This window comes from Phyllostomus hastatus, unplaced genomic scaffold, assembly GCF_019186645.2.
Source record: "Phyllostomus hastatus isolate PE091 unplaced genomic scaffold, TTU_PhHast_1.1 phas_contig_40, whole genome shotgun sequence".
Classification (NCBI taxonomy): Eukaryota; Metazoa; Chordata; class Mammalia; order Chiroptera; family Phyllostomidae; genus Phyllostomus; species Phyllostomus hastatus.
In genome coordinates, this window is record NW_025333872.1 from 90,073,532 (window position 1) to 90,090,886 (window position 17,355).

A 17,355-nucleotide genomic window follows, 5' to 3' on the forward strand; every position below is an offset into this window, starting at 1 on the left:
AATGGCGAAGGTGCAAAGTCTTCAGAGATACACGAAGGCTCCAGCGGGGTGTTTGCTGATCCAAAGGCCAGGGCTCGGTGGGCCCAGGGAAACAGAGGTCGGCAGGACAGGGTGCAGGGCCGACTCCCGAGGCTGAGCTGTCTGGACCGGCAGCCACAACAGCTACCAGTGAAAAGGAGCCGTGAGGCCCAGAGGTGCGGCCCGGACTTGACCGGCAGAGGTTCCAGGCACAGCGAGCAACCCGGGCAAGTGGGGTGCCGGCACCGTGTGCTGAGCCGGAGCCAACAGTTGGCACCCCGTCACCACTGGCAGCCGTGTCACGCAGGTGCTCCTTAGCAAGAAAGCACTGCCTTTCATTTTTCCTAAATCTGACTCAAGTTTCAAAGAATAGCCGTAAATTTTAATATCAAAGAAAAATTCTTATATGCATACTTTTTATGACTTCCAATTTTTTTTCCCTTTATTGAATTTATTGGGGTGATGCTAGTTAAAAAAAATTATACAGGTTTCCAGTGCAGAATTCCACCACACCAAGTCTCTTTCCATCACTGTTTATCCCCTGAGTACTCGCCTCCTCCTCCCTCCACCCCTCCCCCCAGCAATCACCACACGGTTCTCTGTGTCCATGCGTAATTAATCTTCCTTAAATGCTTACCTTAGCCAAAGTGAAACAGAGAACTGATTAAAAACCAGATTAGCTAAGTATGTGAGAAGGTTTAAGCAGAATTACTTCAGTGCAGTAATTTGCAAATGACAGGGAACACAATGACATGTATAATTTGGGGAACAAAACCTTTTTAAGGGCAGTTCTGAGTTGACCTGCACCGTGCTCAGCGGGGCACTGCTGTTCCAGCACGACCCTCGGCTACACAAGTGTGACTGGGACTGATCCCACAGCCCCTGAATGCTGGTGCTCCCGGGGAGCTCACGATGCGGGAGTGGTCTGCACTGGCCACTGACCTGCTCCGAGTGCGATCTGAGGTCTTCGTCACTGACTTTAAGTAGCTAGGGCCTTGAGTGACCAAAGGACCGTGTCACCTTACAGAAACTGAGACCAGCTCTTCACGTTTCGTGTTTCCTTACGCTAGATTCCGGAGGGCAGGGTGTGCTCCTCCAGGACCACTGTCTGCAGAATTTCCAAGCTGCCCAGCCTCCCTCTCCTTTCCGTGAACTAGACTCTTCTGCTAAAATGACTCTCCAGTGCAGATGCTTAAAAAGACTGCTGCTACTGCAACAGACCAGGAACCTGCATCTACCTGTAGGTGGCTGTAGAGTTTGACCCGGTGATGCATTCAGAGGCATTATTATTGCAAAGGCTCACAGATAGGACTGTCAACAGGGAGGAAGAGCTCAAGCTAATGACTTACCTTGCAGCGCACTTGCTCCGCTTGGAGCTCTTCGTGGTGATCCGGTAGAGGCTGGGAAAGCTTCTTTTTGAAAGTTCGGAGTTTCTCCAGTGATTCAGCTATTCCATTCTCACATTTTTCCCAGTCCTAAATTGGGAGGGGAAAGAAATTTCATGTATTTTTTATGGGTAGGAAATTGGAAAAATAAAAAACACTCTTCTTAATCCCCATATTTCAGTTATTATCTGATTTTTTTACGACATGCATGTATTTCTTTTGTAATTAAAAAAAAGTAAAAGAAAAAAGTAAAAGAAAAAAGTTAAGGAAACATAATGGAGACTTGATTCTTGACAGCACCCTATCTACAAATGAACTCTTACCTGGTGTCTCAGTGCCCATGCAAATTAAATTCAACTAACAAATCTCCTTAATTTTGCCTAGTAGTCTCCATTCCTGGCCTCCCTCCAGCCCCTTGCTCCCATCCACAACAATCCTCCCCACTGATCATTCCCCACAAATTAAATCACTGAGATCCAATAAAGACAACTCTAAAAGAGAGTTGCTTTTAGCACGTAGTGTGGTGCTAAATCATGCCGCCTTTTCCCTCACATTATCTCTTCCATCACCACTGGTCTTTCTTTGTCTGGGTTTGTCTACTTCTCTTCTGGTGCCTTCTTTTCAACACAGCAGCCCATAGGTGCTATTTCCTGAAACTGCCTTCTCTAAAAAGTGTTGACTAACATTCCTTTGTGCTCAAAACATCTTTCGTTTTCTAACTAAAATGACAATTTGGCTCCAGATTCTCATTTCTCTTTTCAATCCCTTTAGGGATTTTGCAGGAACAATTATAAAGGACACATGGACAAAAACAAGGAGGGGGTGGAAACCAGGGAGGCAGATGGGGAGGGCTGGGGTGGCGGGGAAGGGTGGGGGGAAAAGGCAGAAAACTGTATTTGAACAACAATATAAAAATGTTAAAATTAAAAAATAATAAATAAATAATAATAATTAAAAAATAGATTCCTTTAGGGAATTTCCTAGAGTGTATAACCACATTCCCTGTCCCCATTCACCGGAAACACACAAATGTACAGACAACAAGCAAACAGTCTGTCTCGGCCACATTCGTTCCAGTTCTTATTACAGTCTCTCTGCGCTCCCAGGCCACACTTCGTTCATCAGCACCAAGCAAAGTGAGCGTGGACAGAAAGAGCCTCTCTCTGCTCAGTTAAATCATCACACACTCTGAAATGTATCAGCCTACGGTCAGTAAACATTCATCGATCTAAAATGGAAAAGGTCAATTCCTTATTTTTCGTAGCAAAAATTAGGTGGTCATAAAGCAGGTGACCATGCAGGACATAGAATTCTAGTGATTATATTACTCAGAGCATTAAATTAAGAGCTAAAAATAGATAAGCATTATATTGTACTTGTGGGGAAAAGAGACAGTAAAATGAGACTGTCTAAACATTGGAATTGAGCTTCATAAACTCCTTAGGTAAAAAGGACCCAGTGTATGATTCAAAATGCACTTTAACAAGAGTAGGGATTTCCCTTTTCAAGGACTGCTTAGATTCTGAAGCTATAACCCAGTCTCTTTACTACATGACTTATAAGGAAATAACTCAATGTCACAGTCTGCAAACATCTGTCACAGTGGATGTTTCACCCGCCAACAAAGAGATTGACAAGAAAAGCAAATTCAGTGACTCAACCATCTCGCCTTCATAGGTCTTAGGAATGTGTCCAATAATCACATCACAAATAAAGAAAAATATGTGATTAACATGTTCTCTACAGAATGAGTTGCAATGATTTTAATCCTTTCCTGAAAGCAAATATGAAGAAAAAAAAGCAGGCATATTATATTGCTGATGAATCCTGCTGTGTGCAAATAATAGTTCTTTAACAGATGCTCAGCGGCATTTTTGATGGATTGTTTCCTACACACAAGGTAATATATTAAGTACAATGTAGTAGAATAAACCAATGAGAGTGCATACTTTAAGCATTAAAAAACATGCATTCCATTCACTTTGGTTACTACTTTGAGCCAAAAAAGTGATGGGGCGAGTTTAATAGACAATCGCATTCAATTGTTGCTGGTTATCGACATAATAAAACAAGTATTTAGCTGGGTTCGCTTTCTAAAAATGATAGTATCAACAACGATAATTGCCATCACTTACTGAGAGTTCAATATGTGCTGTATGGTTTACCTTCAATATTTCATTAAATCTTTACAATGTCGTACAAGGGAGGCATCATTATACCTATTTTAGAGATGAGGAAACCAAGACTCAGGTAGGCTGAGTCAACCGTTACTTAGTTTATTATAGTTTTAACTTGGGCTTATCAAAGTGTAGAGCCCACACTCCTTTTCAGCTGCTGATTTAATTACGTGTTACACATGGATTTGGAAAGTGAGGGAGAAAAGCAAATGGTGGGAAGTCTGGATAAATTTACATTTCCCTAAATTTGCTGTGTGACCACCCTGCATCCTGTATCCAACCAAAGGCCAATACCCCTCCTGGAGATTTTTATCTCATAGCAGCATGCTTAGATAAGCTCTGAGCCAATCAAAGTGTCTTCTTGGATAGGTTTTTCCGTGCTATAAAATCAGAGATATCAATCTTGAAAACCACTTTGGATTCTTACATTAGGGAGCGGAATCTACTCTTTGCATTCCTGCCTGGGTTTACACAGTCCTCACAGGGCTCCTGGCTTCGCGCCAGCCAGTAATCAGAACTCATCACTTGAATGGTCTTGTTAGACTTAAAGCTACTTTGTTGGGGGACTTTCCTGAAAGACAAACTGCTGAAAACTGGAAAAGTTTCCAGTTTATGCAAGACAGGACAAAGTCTTAAATAAAACCCAGGGGATCAAAGTACTGCAGGTAGGACGAGGACCTTTGCATTGTTTGATTGGCAGGACACAGACAGGAGGAAGCAGCATGATTCTCGGAGTTGATACACACACTCTGTATCAACTCTATTGCACCTAAAGGAGGAAGGGGCTGAACTCACTTTCAACAAGAAGGCCAGCTTCTTCTTCTGTTCCTCCAGGCGCACGCTGGCGGATTTCCACTTCTCTTGGATTTCCGTGAGTTCTGCCTGCAAGGCGGCCTCCGCCCCGCTGTCTGCAGACAGCAGGAGCTGCTTGCCCGCCTCCACGGTCAGGATGTAGCTGCCTTGTTGTCGCAGGAACACTCTTTCTTTGAACTGAGAGAAACCAGAGCTTTTTACTTTCTCGTTCTTTCCTTTTCACCATTTCCCTGTTATAGGTATTTTTAAATGACCCTGAATGTTTGCATACGGAGCATGCCCTCTTTTATCTCACAAGCATTTGCTGAGCTAGTACTTTGTGCAGGAATGAGACAATGTGTAAATAAATGGGAATCCAACAGGAAGAGGCCTAATCGTGTCTGTCCCCAGGTGAAAGATAGTCGTGACATGATATGAAAACTGCTCTATAAGACTGCTGCACAGGGAACACAGTGCTACATCAGGGTTTTTTTGTGTGATTTGAAACATTTTTTATTGTGATCTTTATGTTTTTGCACAAGGAGGACCCCTCAAAGTAGTAAAGTCTTTACAAGTCTTGAAAGACATATAAACACAACCAGTTTTAGGACCCGGTGACATGCAGGGCCAGGAGTCAGGAGAGAGCATCTTCCTTGCGAACAATGAGGATGGACTGATTCACTGTACGAGGCAAATATGGATGCAGGACACTGGCGGTAGTTTTCAGTGGCTGGAATATAGGATGCAGGTAAGAAAGTGGTAGACAATGAGGCAAGACCACACCCAGCATAGGAATGTGGTTTTTAAAGTAAAAGTGACTGAGATTCACAGAAGAATGTTAAGCAGGAAAGTGATGTATCTGTGGAACGCATTCAGCAGTAGGGTGGACAATGCAACTGAAGAAGAGCATAGACAGGATCTTCTGAGACAGGTTAGGAAGCTATCATCTATCGAGACGAGAAATCATGAGCACCTACTCCAAGGCAGTGGCAGTAGGAATGGAGACTTGAGGACTGTTAGACACAGGGAGGGAGAGAAGAAGAAGAGTATAACTATAGAATGACTCTAGGGTTGCTGGCTGGTAGACCAGATAGCTGGTGATGGCCTTTCCTTGGACTGGGAACATGGGAAATGGGCTGATGGAGAACAGTTGGCCCAGAGAACCCAGGCTTGTTGGAACCCACAGAGTATGTTATGTCTATGATGCATATAGGCGTAAATCTGAAAGGCAGCTGAATAATGAGTTGAAAGCTCAGCAGGAGAACGTGACTGGAAGATACCAAGTTGGCCATTCCCTGCTGGTGGGGTGCACTTGAAGCCGTGTGTGTAGATGAGATCTCCCAGAGAGGTGAGGAGGAAAAAGGAAGCAGAGAACAGGGACCTTCAGAGGGAAGAGGAACCCACGAAATACACTGGGATGGCCTGGCGAGAGCACTAGGAGGTATCTAGCCAAGAGGTTGGAATCCCCAGTTCTCAGGCTGACAAAAGCAAGGAGCTAGCCCAGGAATGGACAAGCAGGACTGAGCCTTTATCTTCTCGGGAATACTTCAGCGACACGCTTAAATGGCTCAGGAGTGAAATATGTGAGATCCGTGGAGGGTTTTTCTTCCCTTCCCTTTCCACCCCTGCTGGGATCCAGCGAACCTCTGGGTGGCTGGGGTGTGTGAAGTGGAAGGAGTCTTCATAAGAGGCTGAAACCTGCCACACTGTCATCATTAAATGTGGGCTTTGGAATGCAGCCGTTTTCTACGTGCCTGTGGATATCTGAGAACAACGTTTGTCCTCATCCCAACATCACCCAGAATCCTCCGAGGTGCTGAGGGGAGGGCACAGAGGAAATGCAGAAGAGGTTCAACAGCAGCGTGCTCTGCCCCTTACCTGCACTTCATCGAAGAGGGTCCTCGCTTGCTGCAGTGGTATTGGGACACTCCCGAGACCACTCATGGGCAGATAGGACACTTCGACCAACCATTTACGCAGCTTTTCTGCCATCTCCCTATAGCGCTGCCACTGGCGGATCTGGCTGTCGATGATGCCTCTCCTTTGCTGGGCCCTGCGAATCACTCCCTGCCACTGATTACTGAGAAGTGTCAACTTCAGGTTGAATTCATCCCTGGTGAACAAACAGTTACATAGGGGGGAACACTGTTATCCTGGACGTAGTTACGTTATCAACCAGTGTGCACGTACTCGGAGACTGCAAGCCCTGAGAAGTGATCTAGGGCAGACATTTCCAAATATCCTGTTATAATCTATTATAAGGTCTATTGCGAGTACATTTAAGATTAGTAACAATTATAATCTTGGTGTTTGAAAACAGTGAGTGTTCTTATGTTTCAGCACAGGTTGAAGGCCTATTTATAAGGTCAATGTCATTTGCTCTCTCCCCAGGTGCAGAAGAGTGGAGCCCAGGGCAGCAGTCACATCGGGAACAGCCACCCACTCTGAACACACCCACAGCTGTGTCTGCAGCACGTGAGAGCACATTCTGTATGCTATGGCCAAGAAAACAGGGAGTATGGCTTATGCCCAACCTTTCTCCCTGGCTGGAATGATACACCGCTTTGAATGAACAAAAACCAGGTTATTTTAGGAAAGCGTGAGCCACTTAAATAAAATTACATTATTTTAAAAAGCCGTACTCCATAAACGCTCAGTATATCTTCACAATACATAACCCTAACCTTTAGCAAGTTTTTCTGCATATTAATTTAAATTGTCCTTTCTACTTTTAAAATTGGTTTCGCTTTGTTCTTAGAAAAACAAAGCTATTAGTTCTCACTCTCTGTACAAATGTTGTCCACATGTCCATATACCTAGAGCTATTAAATTTTAATTAAGCGCTTTTTCAATTTCCAAGTAAATACTATAAAACTTTTAGCTCAGTTTTCATAATTCTGTTTTTTACCTTTAAAAAATGTTGGTAGCTACTTATTAAGTTTTTTTATCATTCAATTTGTAGTCTAGAACTCGTTTGTCCATTATCAAACAGAATGAGTTTCTTTATAGATTACTGTTGTTCACACATTTTAGTACTGATGTATAACATGACTCATTCTTTCTCTGTGATATTAGCTTTGCTTTCCTTCCCTAGATACGCCATTTCTCCGCTGGGGGCTTCAGACTGGAATTGGATGTACTCTCCTGGATTCAGATTCTTGACACCTCTTATGATCCAGATACCACTGTAAACACCAATTTTGTAACCAAAAGTGTCCTTAGTGTTTCTGGTTTTGAAAGAAATTTTCTGATATTTATAATCTAACTGTACTAGAACCAAATACGATTCATTAGGTTTATGAGACTCTCTCGCCCATGACAACGTGTGACTCTGGGATGTGAGACCACCCTGCATGGTGACAGTGTCTGCCTATCGCTCTCCCCACCAGATGACCCTCCGGGGGTCTTTGGGGAGCCCTCACCCTCACTCTGCAGAGCAGAGCTGTGCTGAGCGACCTGCCGGCCTGGGGACTACCTTCCACATAACACTGTCCCCGTTGCTGAGCTTGACCTCTAAAAAACAAAAGTCATAAATGAAATTTTAGAACACAACACATGTGTCATCTGTGGCCTTCCTGCTGTCAACATGCTCTAATCTGAATTTTTTTTCTTCATGGGCAATTTTCAAAATTATCCTCGAGTCCAACCCTCATATTTCCATCCCTTGCTGTTTTTCCCTGTGAGCATTTACAATTTAATAGATGTTGGCTTGTGCATGAATTTTAAACTTTATTTTACTTAATGACTCAAACGTTTGTAATACTGTGATAGAGTTGGCTAAGGCAGCACAAAGCAAAAGATAAGTTAATTGCATCTAAATTTGTCTTATTTTGAAGGACTTCAATTCTCTGTATAGTTCACATTCAATTTGGCTTAGACTAGAATAAATACAGTATCACATTTTGTTGTTCCAAGCTTAACGATAAAAATCTTTCATGCTCTTCCAAAGAAATATCCACTTAAAACTGAAATTGCTTCCAAAACATTCTTAAAAAATCCTCTTAATAAAAATGATTTACTTTCTATTTTTTTAAAAAAACAATAGTAAGTTCATTAAAATCAGAACTACTAGTCCTAAATTGGGAAAGATATGTGTATGTAATAAAATAAATGAGGTTTATACTGCAAATATTGCCCCAAAGTACAGATGGGATCGCATAAATATTGTTCCTAGGAAATGTAAATGCAGTACGAAGTCATCAATTCACATGCCACGAATCGAACTAGGACCTAGATATTACTTCTGCATTTTTCATAAAAAGAGAAACTGCTCAGTAAGTGAAGAGGAAGCAGGATTTCAGGTTGGGTACAATCTGACTTAAGGTGGCCCGCCATGTTCAAATCTGGTGGATTTTGCAAGGTTTGAGAGAACTGGCTGGTCCTGACTGAGAAACCAGGTTCACAAACCCCAGGCTTGCCTCTGTGCTACGCGGTTCCGTGACCTTGATCAGATCAGTTCACATTTCTGGACCTCAGGTTTTTTCATCTGCAAGTAAGAATGATGGTCTAACGATCTCTATGCTCCTTTCAGGAGTAAAATTTCTGTAATCATACGAGAGCCTTAGGAGCATCTGTTTACAAACCACGGATGCATCATTGATACTGTTCATTCGGATTTACTTATTAATTCCAGTCTCCTACAGACAACTAGCAATGGTTGGCTAGGTGATTTCCAATTACTCGATGTCCTTCATATAATATAATAGCAATTCTTTAAAAAGATTCAATACTCAGTCATTTCAGAGATTCAGAGAAGCCTTTTCTCCAATTACTGAGGCTTCACTGCAGTACAATGGCCTTAGGAAGATTGGATATATGCCTCCTAATCTGCTCATTAAAAAGAAAATGACTAATTTACGGCGACCTTTCTTCATAGTAATATATCAAAGGTCCTACCTGTCATCAACTTGACCTTGTTCCAGAAGACGCTGCCCATCAGTAATGATCGAGTGCAAAATCTGTTGACGGCTGAACATCTCCGCTTGAAACAACTTTTATTTAAAAAATAAAAAACATATACTTTAGAATTCCTAATTTCAAGGACCAGTTCTCTAATAAGTTTCCAAAAATTCTGGTTTAAAAAAGGTTATGAAAAATAGCTCCAGCTGAATCAGGATACATGTTTGATCCTGCAGTGTAGAAATAATGTATTTTTAAAGCATCAATTGAGATATACATAAAGTTTAATTTTTGTTTACTAAAACTGACTAAAAGTAGAATTATGTTCCTCCCCTTTCTTTTGAAATCACCTATAAAGTCAGTTAACACATAAATTGTATTCCAGTTTCTTCTGTGTGCACAACTGGTTCTTTTTCAGACAGGGGCTGGCTGAAGGCCTTTTTAAAAGGAGAATGGGGAAAAAACACACCTTTTTTTAAACTCACTATTTTTCAATTTTACTTGGTTAACAAAATTATCTCACTATTAAAAAAATTCAACAGAAAGTATTTAAAACTTTTTCCATTGTTGTTTAAACAGCTTTATTAAGATATAATTAACAGACCATATAATCCACTGACTAAAAGTGCACAACTTAATGGTCTTTACTGCATTTGCAGAGTTGTGCAACCAGTACCACAATAAATCTTAGGCCATTTTTCATTACCCCAAAAAGGACTCCGTATCCATTAAAAACCACTCCCTATTTCCTCTCACTCCCCCAGCTCTAGAGAACTATGAATTTATTTTCTGTCTCTATGGATATGCCTACTCTGGACATTACATACAAAAGGAATTATGCAATATCCCATGTCACGTGACTGGCTTCTCTTAGCACACTGCTTTCAAGACTGATCTGTAGCAGTGTACATCGGTACTGCATTTTTTCTAAATTGCTGAGTGGTATTCCATTGTATGAACATACCACATTATATTTGTTTATTCTCCAGTGAGTTGGTGGATATTTGGGCTGCTTCCACTTTTTAAGCTATTATGAATAATGCTGCTATAAACGATATTCTTGTACAAGTTTTTTTGTCCACACAGGTATATGTATAAACCCATACTCGCATTTCTCTCGGGTGAATTCCACCTAGGAGTGGAAAGGCTGGGTCACAGGGCAACCCTACGTGAGGAACTGCCACACTGTCTTCCAGAGAAGCTTCACCATTTTCACTTCCTACCAGCAATGTGTAAGGATTCCAATTTCTCTCTTCCCTCACCAACACTGAACATTTTCATTGTAGCCCCCTAGTGGGTGTAGGGGAGTATGTCACTGTAGATTTCATTCTCTGTCTTTAATTTCCTCTTTAGTCAACTCCATAAAAATGGATGTAAAAAGCGCCTTACACATATTGAAACTTTCTACTTCTCCAATGTAAGCAAAATGCTTTAAAATTGTATTCACTTGAAGTTCTGCATTAAGCCTTTTTTCTGCTTTCAGGTAAATCCTATCTTTCTATTCCCATGTGTTTTATAAGCACCTGGAGTCACACCAGTAAATAGCAAAATAGAGACTCACAGCACATTAAGTAATTTGCATTTTGTATCTAGTTCTTTCTCAGTGTTTCTTCAGAAATAATTAGAATGTAATTTGGTTGAGAGGTGCACTTGGAGATATTTGGTAGCTTGATTCCCTAGTATAAAATGCACATATGCTTTTTAAAGACACAATTTTCATTTATTAATTAATTTTTATCAAAGCATACTCTCTTTATCACCTAGCCTTGGCGATATTAAGGTAGTCTGTAGCTCACTTTGAAAACTGAGTCCAACTTTCCCTCCACACACTCTCTCTATCACAGGGGATTGAAGCCTGCCACACGCTTCTAACCAACTATGGGGTCAAGAACTAGATTCCATTTTTATAACTAAGCTATGAAAACCTCAGCCTTAACAAGGAAGGCAAAAATGATGCATACATTTGAGCAGACTCGGCACGAGATACAACACTTCAATTCCTCAGGCTGGAGTTTGCAGCATCTTCCAAAGGCCTGTCTTGTTAACCCCGAGTCCGTCAGCACAACTCACCTCGTGGGCTCGCTGCTGCTCCAGAAGATGCTGATAGTTGCCTGAAATCTCTACTGCCAACTTGTGCTCCGTTTGAACCAGGAATTCCATCCATGTTTCACATTTTTCCAAGAAAGTCTGATGTTGGAGCAAAAATGACTGCAACTTACTGGTGAAATAGAAGGAAAAGAACAGTGGCTATGTTGCTGCTTATTCTTATGTTTTGGCAAATAAAACAAGATGAAATATTTTCTGCCTCCCATTCTGATTTGACCATCACAAAACTTTCATGTTAGGTAGTAAAATTTAGGGGAAAAAACATGGAAGAAAGTTTAAAATGATAAGTTTTAAAAATGATATGGTGATGTATCTTCAATATATTGTTAAGTGAAAGAGTGTTATTTTTTTATTTTTCTTATTTTCTTTTTCTTTTTTTTTTTAAGATTTTATTTCTTTATTTTTAGAGAGGGAAGGTGGGGAGAAAGAGAGAGAGATGTGCAGTTGCTGGGGGTCGTGGCCTGCAACCCAGGCATGTACCCTGACTAGGAATCGAACCTGCGACACTTTGGTTCACAGCCCGCACTCAATCCACTGAGCTATGCCAGCCAGGGCTAAGACTGTTATTTTTTGATTAAACAAATACTACATGAAGTGTGGGAAACCACAGTATGAGTTCCTTCGTTTTAGCTCAAGTCTCGTGTCATTAGAAAGACGTAGCACTTGTAAAGGCACACCGATGCGAACTTGTCTCTACTGACATATTCACAGCCGCCCGAACAGCTCAGGGACTCTACCTGAATCTCTCCGTCGTCTGAGAGGAGGTCAGGGACCAGTGCCGGTTCAGACTCTGCATCCGTTTGATTTCTTTATCGTTCAGGGGCAGCCTATAGCCAAGCTCGTTCAGATGGTCCAGATCCGGGGCCATGCTGCTGAATTTTAACATCTGTCCCTGAAAGGAAGATTGGAAAGTGCCATGGTTAGAAAAGGCAAAGCACTTGCTAATGCGCAAGGAACTGTGGATTTCGGGAAGGGGCTGGTCTTCCGCCTTCTCCGTACTCCTGGGCCACTTGCTTGCAGTCGCCAGGGCTGCAAACACGGAAAAGCTGCACCTCCCGATCAGCCTCAGGGCTGCTGCTGTCCCTGTGGCCGCAGCTGCTGGCTCTCCTTCAGGGAGCGGCAGTTTATGTGTGGTGTTTGCTCAATTAATTTAGTACCGGCAATTCTTGATAGAACTGATAAAGGGTGGAAATTATGCTGACGGCTGAAAAGGCTTACTTCTTACTTTCTTTTTACTTTATTTTATACTTTATACTTTATTTTTCCATGATAATCTGCTCCTTTATTATTTAATAATAATAACAGTTACCATTTATCGAACACATTTGAAGTAAGCATTGTTTAAGAACTTCACAGGTGATACTACAATATTTTCTCCTCAAAACAACCCCACAGGCCCTACTATTCCCACTTTACAAGGAGCAGAAAGAGGCCCAGAAGCTTCAAGGAAACTAGGCAAGGTCGCCCAGCGAGGAAGGGGCAGAGCCAGGCGACCCAGAGTTGTGTGCTTGCCAGATGGAACACCGCCCTACTCTGGGCGCTAACTGAAGAGCTTCATTCAGCTTTAGGCCATCGCTCGCAGCCCCAAAGTCGGTGAGACTCAAAAGAGAAGGTCTTCTGCGCGTGCAGACCTCTTTCCTTTGTTCAAGACACTGCCTCCTCTGGTTTTCCTGCGCGTGTTCACAACCCCCGCTAGAAGATTGGCCACAGGAAGAAGAAAACGCCAGGCCACCTCTGGCTGTGTGTGTTTTCTCTCCACGCTCTGCAAAGGCTCGTTACCCGAAGAAAGAATAAACCTTTGCAATTGTGAAGCCAAGAGCATAACTGTTAGATGGAGGGGTTTCCATGGGTAGATGTGAGCAATGAACAAAACTGCTGTGACGTGGCCATCTTCTCTTCCTCCCGGTGCTGGCACAGAGGAAGGTGCTACTGAATAGTGGAGGCCCAGCAGCAGTCACGTGGCACGTCCACGTAATTAAATGGTATGGAATACTCCAAAGACAAAGAACAATGTGTTACATGAAAGTGTGTCACTGGGGAATCTGACCGTGGACAGAGGGGGAGGCTTTCCTAAGAAAAGGACACTGAACAAAAGGACTAGAAGATTGTTCCTTTTGGACAGGAGGGGGTGGGTGGGGACAAGAACGGAATTCTGGAAAGGAGGAGCATCACGCACACAGACTCAGAAGCCCTGTGGCTCCCGAGTGGCTGGGAGAAGCGAGGGACCTGGGGAGGGTGAGGCCCCGAGGAAGGAGGAAGCCAGAAGCCAGGTGACGCCGGGCCTCAGAGCGCGCACTGACCTCTGTCCTGAGAGCAGCGGGGCCCGCAGAGGGTTTGAAGCAGAGGGATAATATGATAAAATCTGCCCACCTATTGCACAACTTTACTGACATTACTGACCACTTAGTATATTTCCCAATTAAGTACAAGCTTTAAAGGAAAAAGATCATTCTGGTATGGTGTCCCATGAGTATTAGACTTACCGGGTTACTCCCTTTAGTAAGTTTATATATAAAATGTCTAATCACTATGTTGTACACCTGAAACTAACTAACACTGTATGTCAGCTGTAATTAAAATTAAAAAAAAAAAAGACCATTCTGGCAGCTTTGGGTTGGAGGGAGGGGGTGCAGCAGGAAGACCCGTGGGCCTGCAGCGCTGGTCTAAGAGAGAGAGAGAGAGTGGGCAGCCTGACCAGCAGTGGAGGATGACACAGACGGAGATGAAGGTTCCTAGGAAGCAGGTGATCAACTGGGCCTGGGGAGGGATGAGAGGGAGGAAGAGGAAGAGGAAGAGGACTTCCTGGCCAGTCCCCCGTTGTGGGCTGTGAAACCAGCCCGTGCTCACTGACAGTTGGTTCTTCTGAGGAGAGCAGGGAAACGGAGCTCAAAACAAAAAGAGGGCCTCTGTCGGAAGTTTGGAGTTTTCCTTACGGTTGAGAGGACAGCAGACAGAAGACCCAGGACCAGGGCTTCGGCACGCTCACCTTGAGCTCCTCCATCCTCTCCTGGATGGTCGAGAGGTCCGAGGAGTGGCTGGGGTCCTGCCCTTGCAGCATTTCTGCAGCTTCGACCACCCAGGCTTCCAAAGCTTCTAAGCTCTTGGTGAAGGTTTCGTAGTCAAGAATCCCAGCCTGTTTTTATTACAAAAGAAGATTGGCATTTAGGAATCCAGTGAAAGGACACGTGGATATTGAAAATATTTCTCCTATTCTATGTCAAATTGCAATGGGACATGCAAGGTTACCATGATTTAAATTTTCTTCGCTTTATTAATATAATGTTTCTGAAACATAGAATGAGTTAACTCTATGTAGGATTAATTCATTAACTAGTTAAAGTCACTTCTAAAATATATTACCAAACAGAAACATATTCTGATTTTTAATATTAAAACCACTTAGTGTTTATTAATTGAATATATTTTACTCAGTCCCACACAGAAGAAAGCACTGGTTTAGGAGCAAAATTTCACCATAGAGAACAGGGTGAGACTCCCACCTCCCCCCCGGCCCCACTGAAACTTCCCAGCTTATTTATATCTTAATTCTTTGGTCTTGAAGGAGGCATTGTCCCAATACTGACAACTCTTCTTTTCTTCTGTTTATGCTCCGAAGTCATAGAACACCCAATTTACAATGCCTACTAATGACAAGCTCTGTACCTGTAACACAGTCTGCTGTTTGCAAAGAGCCTGCTCGAGGGTGCCCAAGTGCTGGCTCAAAGAGAGTTGGTCTGACTGAATGGCGGATGCCGCTGAAGCATCCACTTGTTGCTTGAGTTGCTCTCCCAGCTCATGGAGAACAAACAGGGAGTCCTTCACCGTCCCCAGTCCTTTGAGGAGGTCCTGCAGGAGGTGGAAATATGCCCGTCATGGAACAGCAACACGCTGCACATACTCCTTATTGTAGACAGTCAGCACGGGGACACAGGTAAGAATGGGGGCGCTCAGTTCTTACTTGCCAAATCATCACTCTAAGTAACCTTTGCGTGAAGAAAAACTAATCAAGAACTGAATCCAATTTTTAAAAATGCACATGTATTTTAGGGACTGAGGGAAAAGGCCAAAGGATGAAGGGGGGAAAAAACCCCAGACAACAATATGGTGAGAACCAGAGAGAAAGGGAGGTGGGGGAGGTGGAAGACGGTCAAGGGGAGATAAATGGAATGAGACTTAGAAGGGTGAAAATACAGTACAATAGACAGGTGATGTATTACACAACTGTACACTTGAAACGTATACGGTTTTATGAACCAATGTAACCCCAATAAATTCAATAGGTAAATTAAAAAAATAAATAAAACAAAAATAAAAATACGTATGTGTGTTATAATTTGAAAGACTATTTTACTACTCTGATAATAAAAGCTGTATAGGTTCATTTTAGGACATTGGGGCATGCAGAAAAACATACATAAATAAGAAAAAAATTCTGCAAGCAGAGCCAATAACTGTAAAAGTCCACAGTTTTTTCCTGCTTATTCATATTATTGATATCAAATTGAAAACACAGTCCTACATTTTTACCTCTTTCTACTTAATACAACAGGCCCAAGGGGCGAGTTTGTCAACACTATCTTCTATACGCTGTGCTGTCGCATTTGAGTGGCTGCTAATCACCTTCCTGTCTCGGTGGGGGGTAGGACCCCAGCATGGCTCTGGCGGGGACCACTAAGGGTGGACTCCATCTCCCTGATTTTCCATGGTGCATCTTGCCTCCACCTTTTATGGGACCCTCTTCTATGTTCAGAATGATAAGCCAATGGAAATTCTGTTTCTCGTTTCCATCTTCCACTAAGACACCACAAATGACAGGTTTTTCTACCTGTTGCTGGTGCCCCACCAGACATGGCGGAGAGAGCAGAGCCTGCTCTACATTTGCAGGGCCTACTGTGAGAGGAAGAAAGGCAAAGGGCGACTCTAGCCTTGACAAAGACATCAGACAAATGCACAGAGCTAATAGGGAGCACTGTGCTCTATAAAACTGGGACATCTCAGCTCAGGAGGACTGAATATTAATACTGATGAATCTTGTAAGGATAAACTATAGGTGGAAAGAGAAAATGCAATGAATTATCATCACTGTAAATATTAAACTGTAGCTGTAAAGTGATTGTATATTATCAATGGAAAGGTATTAGAATAGGTTAAACTTGTATTTATATGCTTTCTACAACTTGTCTAATTTGGATAAACTGAATGGGAAAATTTATAAGAAGGTATTCAAAACAAATAATGACAAGTAGTGACAAATATTTCATTAAAATAATGACAAGTAAGGACAGATAATAAGAGCCATGCACTGGGTGAAACAAGGGAACCTTCCCAAAAACCTTAAAGAAGTCATAGGCAGATACAGTGAAAAAGAGAAATACTAAACAGCTATTAAAGAGGTGTACAGGCCTTGACAAGCATGGCTTAGTTGGTTGAGCATCGCCTGGCAAAGTGAGAGGTCATGGGTTCGATTCCCGATGAGGGCACATGACTGGGTTGTGGGCCCAGTCCCTGGCTGGGGGACGTACAAGAGGCAACCAATTGATGTTTCTCTCACACATGGATGCTTCTCTCCCTCTCTTTCTACCTCCCTTTCTCCTCTCCAAAACTAAGTAACAAAATATTTTAAAAATATCAAATGAAAAGAAGTACACCCATAAATCAGGAGAGAAACACTTCTTTCTACTATTGAATTCTCAGAAGAAATTATGTTGATGATTAAATGAAAGATAATGAAACACAACGGACGATACCTTTAACAACAGATTTTTAAAAGGTATACCATTACTCTCCACATGGTTCTATCTTATACTGACCACCTCTGCAAAAATAGCCTAAGTCATTCACATGGATTATATTCTGTTAGAAAAAAATGGGAAAACAATTCGTCTTCAAAACTGAAACAATGGGAGGGCCTTTTTAAATCGGATCCATGTGCTCTGAAGACCTAGCAGGCTCTTTGTTACTTTAAAACACTTATTTTC

General features: G+C 42.4%; 1 protein-coding gene across 10 annotated transcripts in view; it reads right to left on the minus strand.

Moving 5' to 3' along the window:
* SYNE1 (spectrin repeat containing nuclear envelope protein 1) overlaps nucleotides 1-17,355 on the minus strand; it is a 410,287-nt gene that overhangs the window by 66,901 nt on the left and 326,031 nt on the right. For all 10 annotated transcript variants that reach the window (XM_045842725.1, XM_045842724.1, XM_045842726.1 and 7 more), the window contains 8 exons: nucleotides 15,041-15,223; nucleotides 14,364-14,510; nucleotides 12,115-12,269; nucleotides 11,342-11,489; nucleotides 9,269-9,363; nucleotides 6,251-6,485; nucleotides 4,376-4,570; nucleotides 1,368-1,493 (listed from right to left, as the gene is read on the minus strand). In XM_045842725.1, coding sequence (XP_045698681.1) covers nucleotides 1,368-1,493; nucleotides 4,376-4,570; nucleotides 6,251-6,485; nucleotides 9,269-9,363; nucleotides 11,342-11,489; nucleotides 12,115-12,269; nucleotides 14,364-14,510; nucleotides 15,041-15,223 — 1,284 coding nt within the window. The remainder of the gene's footprint in view (nucleotides 1-1,367; nucleotides 1,494-4,375; nucleotides 4,571-6,250; nucleotides 6,486-9,268; nucleotides 9,364-11,341; nucleotides 11,490-12,114; nucleotides 12,270-14,363; nucleotides 14,511-15,040; nucleotides 15,224-17,355) is intronic.